The 18,403-nt window shown below is 31.8% G+C and overlaps 2 protein-coding genes across 3 annotated transcripts in view; both read left to right on the top strand.

The window, feature by feature from the left end:
* The window catches only part of LOC135134691 (protein madd-4), a 318,408-nt gene that overhangs the window by 219,630 nt on the left and 80,375 nt on the right, over nucleotides 1-18,403 (top strand). For both annotated transcript variants that reach the window (XM_064063459.1, XM_064063458.1), the window contains exons 4-5: nucleotides 925-1,023; nucleotides 2,917-3,090. In XM_064063459.1, coding sequence (XP_063919529.1) covers nucleotides 925-1,023; nucleotides 2,917-3,090 — 273 coding nt within the window. The remainder of the gene's footprint in view (nucleotides 1-924; nucleotides 1,024-2,916; nucleotides 3,091-18,403) is intronic.
* On the top strand, nucleotides 14,913-15,799 carry LOC135134695 (larval cuticle protein F1-like). Its single transcript, XM_064063464.1, has 2 exons — nucleotides 14,913-15,001; nucleotides 15,391-15,799. The coding sequence occupies exons 1-2, from the start codon at nucleotides 14,987-14,989 to the stop codon at nucleotides 15,721-15,723; spliced, it is 348 nt and encodes a 115-aa protein (XP_063919534.1). The 5' UTR covers nucleotides 14,913-14,986; the 3' UTR covers nucleotides 15,724-15,799.

The raw sequence follows: 18,403 nt of genomic DNA, 5'->3' as shown, positions 1-18,403 counted from the left end.
ATGCTGCAGTTTATACCACTGCAGTGACACGAAAAAGTTACTAGTACTAACAGTTACACACAAAATCGTTTCTAACATTTTTCTTTTTTCAAGTAATCTTGTAGATTTCAATTTGGCATGTTTTCATTTTTCGGATTTATATTAAATATATATATAAAATAGGTCTTCCGTTTCCACGCGTTTTGTTTGTCTTGCATTAAATCGTTGTCAAATTTTATACGTTTTTATTGATATAGCGTAGATGGTAAAACGCTAACCTAAATTGTTATTTAAATTGTATAAAATAACATCTATTTGTGGTTTATGTGTCTGCCTTCTGGACACAGAGCAATGACCAATCAGTAAAATATGAAATTTATGTATGATTAATTTTCTATATAGTTATGTGATAACAACACAATCTTGTGACAGCAGTTTGATTTTATTGTACATATTTTATTATGAATCTTGTTAATCAATCTAAGAATCTCAAAGATTCAGTGCAACTAATAATCTTTAATAAGATTTAATTAAACTTGTGTACTTTTCTAAAGTTTCTTGACTATTCGTTACCTCCACACCCAAGTTTAAGGAAACAAAACTTTTTAAACCGGAAACCAAAGCTCCAGAAGAATTTTTTAATACTTTGACAAGTTACCACGGGCCGAAGTGTGCCTGTAGCTACCAGCTAACATCTGCATCAAAAGAATCAGCAGAAAACGTAGAGAGAGATAATTGGATACCATATTTTTTATCTGTCTCAAAATAAAACTTCGTCAAAGTTGTTAAGAAACTACAAAAACATTCCAGTTCAATCGATTTCGAACGATAGTTCCACCTATTAGTTTTATGCTCTAATAAGACAGAAAACTTTTATACATATGATATTTGTAAGTGCCGGTTTTATTTCTTCTAGAAGATAAATCTCGCCTTTTTTCTTTTCAGATGACGTGCGTCTTACAATCACGTGGTGTGGAAAACAACCTCACAATGGCAGAAGTTCCTGTAGAAGTTCCTATAACATCGGATGATGATTCCGAACAGGTAAAGATCTTATCTAGAGCCGCTAATGGCCAATTTTAAAAACGCGATAGAGTCATTTACAAAATGTATTTGTTAACTTTATTCAGTCTTCATCTCATTGCTGCACGAACACAAAGTTTGCACAACACCTATGGATTGGAAATAACATTCGACATGTTATTCTGTCATATATTCACACCATTTCACAAATTGAAATGATGATTCTAGAAGCTCTTGTATTGTAACAACATCAGCTGTTGATTATTGGCGACGAAAATAGCTCATATAACATCATTAATCAAAATTTTTAATTGCGGAGATATTAAAACAGACACAAAGTGGTTTCGGTTTTCAATATGTAACAAAGCTCTTCAGTATGTGCGAATGAAGCTCAAAGCTCGATGTATCACATAATGGAGAAATTAATGATGGCTGAATATCCGTGACATGTTAAAAGAACATGTACAAGGCAATAAAAATAGATTTTAATTATTAATGATCACAAACGTGTTTTATAATTTTATGTTTGGGGGTTTATTGGTGTTCACGGTTTAGTAGTAGAGGTTATTACACGAACTAAATGGGTGAAAGAACTTCTAGAACGAGCTATAATCGGAGACTCTTCATTGTAATGGCATGTTTAACCAATTTCCGTTTGTCTCGACGTATTCTATTGCTACGACTTGTCTTTATCTTTGTATTTATTAGCAGCTAAAAGTTTTCATCAGAACGGCCCCCAAGTAAGTTTCCAAAAGTGATAACGCTTAGTATATTTTTCTAAAAACAAGATGATCATTTAGATTCAAATCAAAATATTCAACAAAATTCAAGAATTCAGAAAATTTTAATCGAAACTTCAACGAAGTTGGGGATCCAATCAGTTTTTAAAAGCTCAGTGTCTGTTGTAGAAAAATAAATAAGAGTTAGGAGTCACGGTGACATCAATCGTATTGACAAGATCATCAAAATCTTTATTGTTATACTGAAATGGCTATATCTGAAAAAGGCGCTTCGATTAGCGGAAATAAAAGATTGGATCATCACTTCTTGTACAAAGTGGGGCCGTGACCAGCTTGTTCTACAAAAGCAAACATGGAATAAAAGAATCTTTTGTATATGCCGCTAGAAATAAGATTGTAGAAAGAGATTGAAAATAAATAGAAGAATATGAAAATTTCAATATCAATGTAACACGCAGATTTACATCTCCTGTCAGTCAAACATAATAATCCGGTAAAAAGCTTCGCGAAGTAATTGGTGGAGAAACATCAGTTCGGGGAAATTTTACAAGAGGATTTTCATATCTCCTGGTTTTACTAATGCGTAATTTATTGTAATTTGTGAGTAAAGTCGTATTTGCAAGTCTGCAATCCTCTGGTGCTTCCAAGAATCAACAATGCATTATTCATTCGTGAGCTTCAGTCTCTTCTTATTAGTCTTAACGGTGAATCTCAATCTCTGATTTTATCGACCTCGAAAATCTACCACCGTATTAACCAAAAAGTCTGTTAAAATCCGCTCAGAAAGGTGATTACGTTTTTCAGCCACTTTACGCGGTATTTTCAATAGGAAGCACTTAACCAGAGGCCTTCATAAAATCAATTTTATTATTGGTCGACGAATCTGGGAAGAAAAATGTTGCCAATTAATATCGGAAGTGCTTTCGTCGAACAAATGAGAGCCGAGGGGGTAAGAAGTGGATGTTGAGGAATAAGAGAATTCTAAAACAAAGAACGTTCTTAATGCCCTTACTCTGCAAAATTAATGATGTTAAGTAGGAGGTCTTTATGAATCACTCCAACACGAACATATCGATTGTTACGAGAACTTATAGTGCAGTTTTTTGTTCATGCTGCGCTTACTTCTTTACTTAACTATTAAAACCCGACTACAACACTCAAAAATTAATTATAGGAATTATCGTCGCAACTACAAGAAGTGGACGGTAGAGCTGGAGGATGGTCTCCTTGGTCGGACTGGTCTTCATGCTCTCGATCTTGCGATGGGGGTGTTTCACATCAGTTAAGGACGTGCAGAACGGGATCTTGCAGAGGAGAGCACGTCAGATATAAAATATGCAACATGCAGGTAGGTCATTTTGCTAGATTAACTCTGATGATGGCGACGTTAATTAGCAACGTTGTAACAGCCGCATGAAAAGCGGATAGCTAATAATTATTGCAGAAGTGTGCAACAGAATGTTAATCATAGTCTTTACATTTTATATGTTTACATTTCGCCCCTCTGTAAACTCCAAACGTGACAGCGAAAAATTCTTTTTTATTTTTTAATTACGTGATGAGTAATTCAAAATTATAAATTTATAAATTTTTAAGACATCGCTGACACATCGATTTTACAACGTTGTATTTTGGTTGGAATTTCTTATTTTTATTTTAAAATTAAGTATAATAAACTTAGTCGCAGCATCTTCTTGTGAAATATTTTTCAGTTGCGCACTTATTCTCATTTGAACCGACGGACGCTTTGTTCACTTTCAGTCAATATTATTGAGATCAATAATTTTATCCAGATGCTATGCTTCGAAAATACTAAAAGTTTTTGCTCTGCTCAGTCAAGTTATAGTGTTGATCTTCATGGAATTTTATCAAATCTATGTAACAAATTTAGATTTTATGAGCGCAATTTATTAAATATTTTATTTTTTAATGTCAGTCGTAATTTTTAGTGTTAACAGTTTTAATTTTCCCTGTTACTGCTTTTTGTTTTGGATTTTTAAAATATTTACAACTTTTTTAGTTGGTAACTGACTTTAAAATTTTAACAGTAATGGCTGTGATCAAATGAGAATGAAAGAAAAGCAGCCAGTCTGTAATAAGTAATCATATTAATCACAGTGGTGGTTTTCATCACGTGCTGTGGTTGAAGTTAAAAAAATAAAATAACCCTATACGAAAATGTTACCAATTTTTATTTATTTTCCCACTTTGCGGTCTGCAGAATTTCTTCTGCTGAGTGATTTTCTCCTGTGAAACGAAACAAACATTTCTCATACCACTCATTCTTTGAACTTCCATTTTGCGTAAAGTAGTTTTTTATTTAAATGTTATTTCGTTTGGGTGCGAACTTTGTATTTGATTTTCTTATGAATTTCTGTAAATGTGTGAGCAAACAGGAAACTCTTGCATTTGTATTATTCTCAAAGTCACATAACTGGAGAAAGGCGTTCTGGCTAAATTATGGTAGATATCAAGTCTGTTATTTACAGTGAACGTAAACATTTATTACCATACATTTACAAAATATTTTCCTCTCAGACACACGCTAATTGCCACGAAAACAAATTTTACAGTAGCCAATCGATCATTAAAAAACACATGCAGCCGTTTTTTATTTATATTTTCCGTACTTCTGAAGAGGGCGTAATAAAGATTTTGATCATTTCTGCTTCATGTAGAGCAACTTTGATGCAGAAACTTTCCTTTAAGTGATTTTAAAACTTTCCTCAGACGAATTTCCTTTAATACGCGTAGCAAATTTGTTTTCTCGGAAAATTTCTTTCCTTAACGGTTGGTTGCGTCTTGTCTATATTGGCGGATTATTTTAAATATTGCTAAAGTTCTAATTGAATTGCCTTAAACAGCCTGTGATGTCTTTTTCATAAGCTTAATGGCCGAATTGAACGAAGACATTAACGCTCGAGTAAATTAAATTTTGATGATATTTATTATTTCATAGATTAGACAGTCGATACGATTACGATGATACTTTTTGAGTAAAGGGTCAATAACTTTGTTATTGAGGAAGATTGTCCGAGCGCATTTGTCAAAATTGAAGTCGGCATCTTTACTGCCGTCGCTTCTTTTTTCTTTGAGTAAATAATCCTGAGAAAACCCTGGTGGGTTTGGTGTAAACAACGCAGCGTAATGGAAGAATGCCTTCCAATCGTTATATCAACAAAAATATAAAATATTTTACGACTGTTCGATTTTCTTATAAACTATTTTTTATTAATCGCTGATGTAGATCAATGACTTACCCTTTTCCGACCTTTTCCCATAAAACCGATACACTTAACAGCTGCTAAATCTGTGAGTATTGACCCTATTGGGTTAGCAATAAAAAATCATTCGTTAAAGCGGTTTGTACAAGAGTTTTTCCATTTCCACGCTGAGGGAAATATCCAATTCCATGTTTTCTTGGGGTGTCACGGCTTGTGGAGTACGAAAATGTAGGTTTTTTATTTTTATGTGGCTATTGTTTTTCAGTTAAACATAATTGAACAAATATTTCATAAACTGTAAAACTTATTAATGTTTTGATATTTTAAGTGTATCGTACAATTTTCTTTCAAAAAAAAAAAAGATAATTTCACCAATATTGTTAAATAAATTTCTGTTTTTATTTGAAATAAATGTATATTCCAAAAACATAACCATGGCTGAACAATGGTTAATTTAGCTTGCCTGAAATTCTGCCAGGTAGTAACTTTTCACAAATGTAACTTACCATCATTAAACAAGTGTTGTTTGTTGTATACTCGTGTGTATTAGACAAAACTTGTAACTATTTTTTTACTGTTAGGATTCTATTATTTCCATCATGTTCGAAGACCCACGTCAAAGGTACGTTACATGTTTCTCCTGGTTTAGAATTGCTTAAGCAGCATATAGAAAAAAATGTACAAACTGATTTTATTACACACTGGTTTTACCTGACCTCGAGTCCGTAAAAATTTAACACGTGCTGTTGCCTCAAATTAAGGAAAATACGCGCAAAGTAAAATGATGACTTAACGAAAAGTGTAAAATTTTCTTTACTTTACTAAACTAACATAAAGCAACGAACCAACTTTCCTAATTGTGAAATTGCTAACGAGCCTTCTGCCGAAACTTTATTATAGGACGATATGCAAATTCTATTTATAATGCAAAATAATTTAATGAATAGATGTCAGTACTAATTGGATTTCTACGTTTGCAGTCTAAATTACTAATTTTAGTTTTCCTACATCTTAGTGAATACTTCAATGTAGTATTGTTTCGTCGATCTAACGAATCAACAAGGAAAGTCCGTACAATAATAATGCTGGGAGTGTTTGTATTTAAAGTGACAATTTCTCTCCGTAAACGTATTTTTATAACAACGTTACTCGGTTGAAATTTTTAAACAGCAAAGTGGGTGGAGTGACATCTCTTTTGAAAGCTTTCCTGATTCTGAATACAAATGTGTGTTTTTGTTTGTTTTAAACTCCATCGTTACGCATTAATAAATAACAAAAGTTTTATTGCTCGGAAACTAAAAGAATACGATTAAGTAGGAATTAATTCTAAATGAAATATTCAAAGTGAACTGTATTTAGTTCCTCAGCTCTTAACAGAAATAGAAAAAATAAGATATCTTTACTTCTTGTTTAGACAAATTAACTTTTAACCAAGGAAATGATCAATTACCTTATCATTCACAGTTTTTATAATCTACTCAAATTCAAAGTAGCTGTGTTTTTTAGCAAATATTCTGTTCGGGAGTTATCAGTGGGGATAAATATATGCATTTTGATATGTACAGCGAAGTACTATTATTACTAGTAACAACGATACATTATTGCATGAGTTTTACCATTAATGATGGATAAATTATTTCTGATATTATCATTAAAATAATCGTTTTATCCATTATTTATGTTTATTATTGCCCTGTGTAAGCAGTTCTAAAAATAAAATCACATTAGGGAAGTTACAACATCATTTTTTTTTATATATTTTTTTCAAGATGATATTTATATACGTAAATTTGAAAACAGCACACGTAATCTGCTATAAATTTGCGAGGATTTTTACCAGGGAGGTTGTTCGAGCATTCTTAGCTTAATTAAAACCATACTATAAAAATAATGGTCGACGAATACATGGTACTCCTTTTTGTCTCAATAATAAAAAATGTTACGCTATAATAAACAACAAGCATAATATAACTATAAAAAAAAATGTATACATGCGGTAAGTTAAAGTCTATTATTAACCAGCAAGCAAAACGGCGTTCAATATCCGACGTTTTTTATGAAACATTTTCCGTTTCCAGCTTTCCCTTTTTTGCTTTTGGAATCTTTCTAACAATCGTAATAAGCTTAACGGCGACAGTAATGCTCATAACAGTTCACGAATAGTTATGTCCCCAACAATCTAAAATCGAATCAAATCCGTGTCTCCCAACGTTGTTCCAAATCATTATCTTTTGGTTGAGGAAGGTAGAAAATAGTATTGAGCTGCTTGACACGCGCACACTTTCTATGGTATAGAGTTATTTATCCATTCTTTTCTGTAATAAGACAATTTTCTCGAACGACGTCTCACGATTTCAACGTCTCAAAAGTTACAATGTTGAGATGATAAAATGTTCCGATTGGCAAAGGTTATCATAGAAACAGCCAATCGGGGACCGATGCTAGATAAAAAAATAAACACAATAGACGCTACAGACGAAAAGGACAGTGGAAAATGTCCGTTGAACTTGGAATCTGATAAGGAAATGCCAATACGTTTGGGCCTTGCAGAATCATTACGACGGGGAAATTGTTGTACAAAAAGTAATATTTTGTCTTTTCAGTGGGGAATTCCCGGAACAAAGGGTCAGTTTTTTATGGACTCATTTTTTATTTTACTTTCTCCCCAAACCTGCAACATTGTTAAGCTCTCGCTTTTCCTACAAAAGTGTTAATTTTTTAAGATATGTGTAGTCCGCATCCGGACTAACGGTGCAGTAATTAATGTACAAATTTAATAAATAAATTTTGAAGGATCGTACCAGTCATATAACTTTATTGTATTTCGATAAATTCAAGAAAATTTTAACATAAGCTACAAAACGAATCAGTTCATACTTTTTTGAGACCATATGTACAGTTCTAATGACACATATTTAACTACTTCTCTGAACGAAACGAATTAATAATAAATATTAATATTTAATTAATATTCTGTAGACTTCAGATGAGAAATGTTTTTCTAAATGTATAACGTACTTGGGTCTGGGACTTTTTCCACCATCTTGAAAAATAACTGTTTCATATATCCGACTGCGTGTAAATGCTACCAGAGTGTAATAAACAATGAAACCGAGACTCTCGTTTCTGAAGATAAGTACACCTAAAACAGGTAAAACTAGTAGACAACGCCCCACACATTTCACCGTACGTTATGTACTTCAAGGACAATCATCTAATACATTAATTACATGCTCGACAAAATAATGGATTTAAACGAGATAAAAAGCGACCGAAATAAAATCTGGGCAAGACTGGAACACACACTAGAGCACATGCTTCCTACAGTATTTGCATAAGAAATACCACGATAATCTTATAAGGAATTACCGCCCATTGTAATTACGGTTGTGACTAGGGAATACCAAATAAAAGACAAACGTTCTGATAATTATGTAAATCTTGATGATATGACTGCTTGTTTGGAATCAGAGTCACACTAATTGAAGCTATAAACATCGGAAACTTCAAATGTGACTATTTTTCCGAAATTTTTATCAAGTTCCAGTAACTGGCAACAAAAATTTTGTTATTTAGTGCAGCATTACAATATATTTTTGGTATTTTAAGTAATTAATTATAAAATAACGTGGAATTGTGTGTCACTGACGACTGGACAATGCATTTTGGAGGTGTGGTTCTTGACGTGAAGTTCATGGTTAGGTACAAACTTGTAAATTTCCTGTATGTCAGACCACTGTGATATTTCAGTAGTAAAAGCTGTCGTATGTGTATCACATTAAACGCATGAATTATTATCTTTTGAAGGTTACGGTTCACTAGTTTGGGTTAAGGATTTGTTAAATTTTAATTGTTACTTTTCGGGTAACATTGAGGGATATTTTAAGTTGTTTTCGCGTTTCTTGTTTCTGTTGTCTGTTTACATGTTTTCTTTATTTTTCTTATCGCCTCTGAGACAACCGAACCGATTACTTTCAAATTTTTAGGGTACACTAACGTTATCGCCAAGACTTTTTAACACTCCCTTAACTTTAAGACACTTTTACTATTCTCTCGTCATAGCGCACCCTCCTAATTTCGTAACTGTCATTGTCGTAAAACAGATTGCTATTCAGAAAATTTACCTTTCGGTACACAACGATCATGAACGAACCATAAAACTACGTAAACTTTAATTCCTGGATCCATGGTTCAGTTTCTCTGGAGACCACTATGAAACGATAAGTAAATTTTAACTTTTTGTCCTCTCTAAAACGGATAACGTAATCCCAAAAATGTGTACTCGAAATTACTTGAGATGTGCTCTGTGCTAGGGACACATACATAAATTATTTCCAGAGAAATGTAAGGGATTTTTTTTTAATATTAATAGGAGGTTAATACTATTTGACGTAGTTATCGATCCTATTCCCTTCAGAGAATATTATAATATACAGGGTGAGTCACTAAGCACACGCTCCTCAATATTTCTTTCTTCGTCATTTATTGCCTTTCGATCTAATTACTTTAGTCGCACTTTAAAGTTATCGTCAAGCTGTCAGACAAAATTCTCCATTTAACAGTTTAAGATGACGTCATCAATATTTCGTAGGGAATGGATAAATAATGTATTGCATAATTCAGTGCATATCTTACCAAAGTCTCTGAAAACCTTCGTAGTGGAATTTATGTATAAAAAACCAAATCGTTCGAAATGGCAGTCGCAGTAATTTAGATCGCCGTATTTCTCAACAAATGCTGTCAATATTAAGGTATTACTTATTTATTATTGTGGGATTTATAGCTTACAATGGTGTCAACAGCAAGTAAATTGAATCTGCGGTTTCATAATTTATTCAAAACAATAGAACAATACTTTGTTTAACCACGTACCACATTTTACATCCACGTACAACAAACCACCAGGATATGGTTTATTTTATTGAGCATTAAAACAAAGCGGCTAAAGTTTTAAATCACTGTGAATGATGTTTTGAATAAGACAAATGATGCCACATGATTCAGTGTATCGGAATGGGGTGCTTGAAAACGTACCTACGTTAATAAAGAAGAAAAATATCCGTGAGATTTTTTTTATAAATGGTAAATTTTTGGGAACCTTTACTTTGGTCAGCAAATAAACACACAAAAAATGAATGGTGACTTATTAGATGTTTAGCTTTGCTACCATGTGTTTTCAATTAAAAATACCTTTTAAATTTATTAAATAAAAACCTACCTAAATATAATGTGCTAAAAAACCAGAGGCAGAAACTGTACTGCACTTTACATGGTAAATAGGACGTTGATATTGCTTAAGATTGCCAGAATTTCTATTGTGAAATCAGCATCATACAGAGATCGTTTTATCTTATTAGAATATCCAAGGCCTGACAGCCATTACACATTAATTCGTTTGTACTGTACGTATAATAAAAAAGTAAAAAATAATGCTATCTTGGAAAACTCAAAAACAACCTGTCACTAATTCAGATTAACTTGGCAACAGTTAAAGAAAAATAAAAAGAAGATTTTATTCCATCATAAAAAAATTGGTCGAAAATTGTTTTGACAGAACTTCCCTCGCTCCTGAAGTACAATGAAACATATCCAGCATTTTTGAAATGATTTTTTTCGTTACACAATTTTGTGAGGAGGTGATGATTTTTGCAAGGACACGTATATCAATTTGTGCAGTGTAATACTAAAAATGATAATTTTCTGGGAAAATGGAATGAGTCGTTCCTGATGATTCCACAAAATTTTGACATGACGTCATCAATTTTTTTAGGGGGAATAAACAGATATATTTTGATTAAAAATTTATCATGGTTACAACAACTTCAAAAGGTCTGCAATATTTCAAAGTATATATTCAGTTTTACAATTCTTGATTTAATCAATAAAACACATTGACTAGGTCATTAATTTTTTTGAGGCACCCTGTATAACCAAATCTAAAAAATATTAATGCAATGATAAATCACAAGTAAAAACTCATCATATTTTGCACATTTAAGATAGGATTTATTCAGCAATATTTTGAAGTGACGTCATCAATTTTTTAGGGGAGATGAGCAAAAACATTTTGATCAAAAATTTACCATGCTCATGATAACTTTAAAACATTTCAAAGCATTCGGTTTTGCAGTTCTTGTCAATCAATAAAATAAATTCACGCATTCAATCATTTTTCTGGGCCACCCTGTATAAGCAAATCCAAAAAATATTAATGGAATGATAAATCACAAGTAAAAACTCATCATATTTTGCACATTTTAATTACGATTTATACGGCAAAATCTTGACCTGACGTCATTAATTTTTTGGATGAGATGAGAGACTAAAAATGTATTAGGCCCTTCATAATTTTAAAACATCTGCAAGATTTCAAAGCATTTGGTTTTGCAGATTCAAAATTAAATTGCAAAATGTTGTTTTATAATTTTGACTCTTTTTCCAAAAATCTGGACGTTTTGGGTAAAAATTCAATACGGAATCATAAACTACATGTGTAGGACTATGTTATTTTATACAACTTAAAACCCATTTACTATGTGTAATTTTGAAGTGACGTCATCACATTATGGGGATGATTAGACAGATTTTCGTAACAGAGAAAATTGAGTATTAAAAAAATTTTACCAATAAATCCAAACAAGATTCTAAGGTACAGATCTCATGGTTCCGGCAAGATATCAAAAATATTCTGTTTGAGGAGGAGTTTCTTATTGAGACCGAAAGTAATTTCCGGAAGTCGAAATGTACAAAAAAAATTTCGTTAAGTAATTACCGAAGGTGGTCGTAAGAGGGGGCGTTAAAAAATTGAGATTTTCAAAAAGTTTCCTAAAAACACACAAAAAATTCTAGGATTCCCGACGTGCTTATTCGAAAAGTATAAGTTTATAGTTCAAAAACAAGCTTTTGTAAATATTCACTTAAAAATCTTTTTTTTATCCATATTTCATTGGGCGATTCTGGAAAAATGGTACGAGTTTTCGAAAAAATAAGGCCGAAAGTAACTTCTGGATGCCGAAATATACAAAAAAGTCTTTGGGTAATTTTCGAACATTGTCGTAAAAAGTCGAAATTTACAGTTATTGAAAAAGTGAGCTTGTGAAAAACTTTCCTAAAATCCCACAGAAAATTCTGGGGTGTACTCGTAGATCTCCACGTGCTTATTTAAAAATTATAGCATGTTTATCAAATAAATTGTTATGAAATAAACCCATACACCGCCCCGGTACGACGCCTATGGCTCGTCGAGAACTTTCTCATATGTACGCCAATGATGACTCATCGATGACGGCGGCCAGCGATCGCTAAAGAAAAGCCTGGAAGTGGAAGTCGCGATGGGAAACCCGGAAAAATCAAATCGAGTCGAGTGCATGTTCAGAATCCAGTTGCGCCGGAATTATTTCGTACATAATCACTCTGTAATTCGACGTGTAAATTTAAATTACTGAGAAATAAATTGTTGAGTTTAATCCACGCCGATTTTAATCGCCCGTACATCGTAACAAGATATAGAAATATTCACTTTAAAAAAGTCTTTTTTTTTATTCTAAAAATTGTCATATTTTATTGGGTAATTCTGGAAAAATGGTAGAATGTTTCCAAGAAATGAGGTCAATAGTAACTTCTGTAGTTTAACTATATGTACCACAAAAAAATCTCTTTCAGTAATTTTCAAAAGTGGTCTAAAAAAAGTTGTCTAAATATTCATAAGAGCTATTGAAAAATTGAGCTTTTCAAAAATTTGCCTAATAAAAATCCACAAAAAATTCTGAGATATAGTTCTCGACGTGCTTAAGGCATGTTTATGGTTCCAAGACAAGCTTTTAGAGATATTCTCGAGTACGAAGAAATAAGTCTCCCGTTTCCGTCTATCTGCCGACTGTCTGGATGTTTATTAAACAGATAATCTCCGAAACTACTGAATCCATTATTGTCAACTTTTGTATGTGTATTAGGCATATCATGTAGATAGTAAAACGCTAACCAAAATGTGACATAATCAAATTTTTGGGGAAGCTGGATTTGTTTTATTATATTTCAGGGAGAGGGAAGTTCTGTCGAAATATTCTTGAACAAATTTTTTATCTTAAAAATTGCCATATTTCATTGGGCGATTCTGGAAATGAAATAAAATTTTGATTTTTCAGTTTGTTTTTTCAATTGTACATTTTTCCAATTTTCGATTTTTAGGTTACTCGATTTTTCGATTTCCCATTTTGCAACATTTCAATTTCTGGATTTTTCAATTTTTCGATTCTTCAAGAAATGAGGCCGAGAGTAACTTCTGGGTTTCTAAATCTACAAAAAAAAATTCTTTAGGAAATTTTTGAAATTGATAGTCGAAAAAGGGTCCAAATTTTCATAAGGGGAGTATGGGAAAATGATATTATGAAAAAGTTGCCTAAAAGTCCACAAGAAATTATAGAATGTAGATATCGACGAGCTGGTGAAAAATTTATGACGTATGGTTCCGAAGCAAGATTTTAGAAATCCTTGAATCGAATTTCGAGTTTTCTGAAAACCTTAAAAAACGAGATTTAATTAAGCGATTCTGAAAAAACAGCGGGTATATACATAAACAAATAGTATTGATAGGAAAATACGACGAAATTCTTTTAAATTTTTAGTCATAAAAATGAGCTGAAATTTGAAACGCTTGCATATAATTTCCGAAACTATGCTGGTACGAGTATCGCTTACGAGTGTAGTGTCTGTCAAAAATAGTCTTACATTTTTCTTTTTTTTCTAAAGACCTCTGAACCCAGTTTAATACAATTTAAAATTACAGTGTACTACAAAAAATACAAACCATTGAAGTTTCATAAAAAAAAAACTAAAAATTTTAATTCTGAATCACCAATGGTAAGGGGGTTACACTGATTTTTTAAGTTTAGAACATGCCGGAAGGTAGTGTTAAAATTCATACGAATGAAAATTTGAGACAATGAAACAAAGGACTCCTTTTTAAACTGTCAAAAAAAAATCAAGTTTAACCAACTTTTCTGTAATTAATTTATAAAATATATCCTTAATTTTCAGAATGCAACATTCAAAGTGAGTTCATCAAAATAAAAATTGATGTGATCCATCCAGAGTTTTAAAAACGATTAGCCAGAAAACATCGTTACGTTATTAATTTTCAATTAGTACAGTTGTTGAAGTAATAAGGATTTTCTTCGAATCCACAAAGCTTCTGCGTGGAATCGTGAATTTTTCAGTGTTATCTAAGCGTCTCTCATGTGAGGAAAGCACAAAATCCAAATGTTGTGTTTCGATTGCCTCTCAGTTCATACATATTTAAAGACAATATAGAAACTAAACTTTTCTAATACCATTCTTGAAAAATCTAAGAAGCTTTTTTTCCGACAGTTTTTTAATACCTCGTTTTATAACGAAACGAATAATTTAAAACAATAATGAATTCACATATTTTTATTCAACAGATTTCTGTTTCAAATTAGATATTTAATAATTATTCTTCATTAAATAATAAATAGGTGTTTCCAATTTCGAATTTCACTATTGATAAAAATTATTTTGCTATTAATAAAAAGTTGGATGGGAACGTTAAAATATAAGAACCAAAATTCTGCTTACCAGAAGTCATGTTTCATATGTCCATATTTGTTTTTTTGAAAGTTAATATCTTTGCCTCTAGCTTTACAGTTCACATCCTTAATAATGGATGTTCAACAATTAAAGGATTAACTAAATAATTATATAAATAAAATCTTACAACTTCGGAAAAAATCTTAACAGAGTATACTAACAGTTCAGTTTATATATGAAGTATCCTCTTTATTACAACTTTCTATGAAGAAACGTTTACGATGTGGCTTTTTATCATTTTGCTACTTGTCGCTTAATCTAATAAATAAAAAATATGATTGAGAGATATAACTTGTTTGTCAGTATACGGAAATCTGGCATAGTGCAAGGTTATAGTGTAGTATAAAAACGCCATGTAGCAAGACATTTATCATCAGTTGAAGTATATCAACCACCAAACCAATATTTTTCACTATGAACACTTTCGTGGTAAGTAAATAATAGTAATAAACATTTATCATTATCACATACAGTATTAATCAACAACACGAAATTCTTAACATCTCCTGAAGCAGTGCAGATACCAAAAGAAAATTTACAGATCCCGTATATTCATTCAGCAAATAAAGCTCAAAATTTTGAAAAAAAATCTTCATTATGCAGCCAATTTTATAAAAAAAAATGAGGTATAATAGGAGCATTCTTCATTAAGCTTACCTGTCATAACAAATAACTTCGGTCAAAATGACTACTTTCAGATAGAAAAGTTTAGAGCATTTTTAACTGAAATGTGAGTTGATAGAATACCGGGTGTTTGTAAACTTACATATAAATTCGGATAATTTAGACAAAGCTCACAAAAATTGCTACCACCACAGGTCGTTGCTCTTTTCGCCGCCTTGGCCTGCGCCAATGCTGGCCTAATCGCCGCCCCCGCCGCCAGAATTTTGCAAGGCCCTAGCAGCAGAGCCACCGTCGTGGGCCCAGACGGAAGTGCAATCTCTGCTGTGGCTCCAGGTGGAAGGATCGTCGCTAGTCAACATCCCGGATTTGTAGCCCACGCTGCCCCCGTGGTGGCTGCCGCCCCAGTCGTCGCTCGTGCTGCTTACGCCGCCCCCGCCGTTGTGGCCCACCACGGTTATGCCGCCTACGGCGCTCCTCTTGCTTATGCAGGACATGGAATTATCGCTCGCCATGGATTGATCCTGTAATTTTTTCCAACAACGTGTAATTTAAACCTGTGTTTGTAAATATACCTTAATATAATTTAATATTGTGTGGAATACACGTCATTGTTTCACATATGAAATGGTTTTCCTGCGTTTTCTATTTCAAAAATTGCAGAATAAACAGATTTATTTACGATGGTAAAGCGAAATGTAAGTGTCTCAGGATTATATTTGTATTCAGCCGCTCTGCATCGCTTATGATAAATCGGTGTTTTATTCAGTTTGGATCATTTTAATGCAATATCATTTTCACGAGAAAAATGAAAAATATTGTTCATATTCTTGCGAAAATGTTCGGGTGTTAGCAAAAGCGCAGGTGTTTTTTTAATGGGTAAGAAGAATTTGTTTACAATGTTTTAAAAAACTAAAACGTAAAATTTAAAATGTACTAAATGAAACATTTTTAAATGTTTCTTTTTATATACTGAGTGTGCTTAAAAGTGAGAAAGTCTGACGTAACGCGTAGGCGCTGATTTCTAAGATAGAGTGATGGCAGGTTCGAACTTCGTGGGTCGATTTTTCGGAAGTTTTTAGGTCGACTCAGCCTTAAAACGAGTATCTGGGGTAACACCCTAGGGTAAAATAAAATAACTGTTCTCGGTCGGCTCTAGATATAGCAAGACCCCAACTGGGTCTGCAATAGGGCAACTATTGTTGTTATTATATTAAAGTGGGTTTGTGATTTTTGGTTTTTTTAATATCCGAAATTTATTCGCGTATATTTAGTAACTTTTGTGCTGTAGTGCAATATTTTCCTTATTTATTTTTTGTCCCTGAAAAGACAAAACTACGGTGTGATAGATAGCTGAGGGAATTCTTTTTGATTAGTGTTTTATTTGTTTTTATAGCTCCTAATATACGAAATGTTTGTTTTTAATTGTTAAGCTTATCTGAATATTATCGTGAGGATGATAAATAAAACTCACCCCTGTCTAAAAATCAGTGACGTGATTTCAACTTTTTTATTTCCTGAGCGTAAATTAAGGAAGTGACCCCTAGAGTACGAAAAATTTTTGCATTTTTTATTATCGTGAGGATGATAAATAAAACTCACCCCCGTCTAAAAATCAATGACGTGATTTCAACTGTTTTACTTCCTGAGCGTAAATTAAGAAAGTATATTAATCGAATCCATCGGGCCACTTGTCATTTTCATGTTTTCTCAACGTTTTATGACCCTTAGAGTACAAAAATTGTTTGCATTTTTTTCAATTTCTTTAATTTTTTAATTTTTCCATTGTTCAATGCTGCGATTTCATAATTACGATATTACAATTTTTTTGATTTTATAACACAATTTTTGGTTTTTTCATTTCCTTTGTTTTTTCAATGTCTCTTTCGATTTTACAATTTTTCGTTTATTCAATTTTAAAAATTTTCAACGTTTAATTTTTCAATTCTTCCATTTTCCAATTTAAAATTTTTTTAATTTTGCAATTTTTGGATTTCCAATTATCCGATTTTCCCAGTTCTTTCATTTTCTATATTTCAATTTTATAATACATGTTTCGGTTTTTCAATTTTGCACTTTTTCAATTTTTAAGATTCTCAATTTTTAATCTTTCGATTTTCCTATTTTTCGTTTCAATTTTTCAATTTTTCGTTTCTTCAATTTTTCAAGTCCTTGTTCTCCGATTATAAGTTTTCAAAGTTTTCATTTTATACTTTTTGTTTTTTCTTTTTCGATTTTTCAATTTTACATTTTTGTAATTTCTTCAGTTTTTTTATAGAGAAGCAGAAATTTCAATTTTTCAACGTTTCCAATTGAAGAGTGGAAAATAGGGAAAATTTCAAATCGAGGAACTAAAGAAACGAATAATTGAAACATTAAATAAATCGAAAAAAATTAATGAATCGAAAAATTGGAAGGAAGACAAAATGAATCGAATCCAAAAATTGGAAAACCCAAAAATTGTTAAATCAAAGAATTATGTGTAGAATCGTCAAAATTGTAACATTGAAAGATCGAAGAATTGAAAAATGAAATAACGGAAATTGAAAAGTTAAATATCGAGAAATTGAAAAATTGAATGAATGAAAAAGTTTTAAAATCCAGCAACTGAAAAATGGAAAAATTCTAAAATCGTAAATTGAAAAAGGGAAAAAATTAAACAATTACGTAATTAAAATGAAAACCAGAAAAATTGCAAATTCAAAATTGAAGAAACAAACAATTCAAAAATCGAGAAACTGAAAATTCTAGAATTGAAAAAACAAAAAATTAAAAATCATTAATAAGTTAATCACGCCTTTAGCGATGTCTAATTCGCGTAGAGTTGGTCACGTGGTACTTTAACGGCGTGTTAAAAATTTATCGCAATAAAATATTTCATTAAGCTTGTGTACACCGAATTTAAAAGTTGAAAAATACAAAAATTGAAAAATCCAAAAAGTGAAATATTTCACATTGAAAAAAAAGAAAAATTATGAAATCAGTACCCGGAAAAACCGAAACAAAAATTTGCAATTCAGAAAATTGAAGACACGAAAAGTTGAAAAATCAGAAAATTGAAAAATTAAAAATCGAAAACTCATGAAACTGCAAATCGAAAAATTGCAAAATATAAAAATTGAAACATCCAAATCTTGGAAAACCGCAAAACTGAAAAACTCAAAAATGAAAACTTGAAGTTGCATATCAAAACTGAAGAAACAAAAAAAT

The sequence above is a fragment of the Zophobas morio genome, unplaced genomic scaffold (genome assembly GCF_036711695.1).
Source record: "Zophobas morio isolate AGI-343-1 ecotype UQ-CSIRO unplaced genomic scaffold, CSIRO_AGI_Zmor_V1 ptg000023l, whole genome shotgun sequence".
NCBI lineage: Eukaryota > Metazoa > Arthropoda > Insecta > Coleoptera > Tenebrionidae > Zophobas > Zophobas morio.
This window is presented reverse-complemented; position numbering and strand designations above follow the sequence as displayed.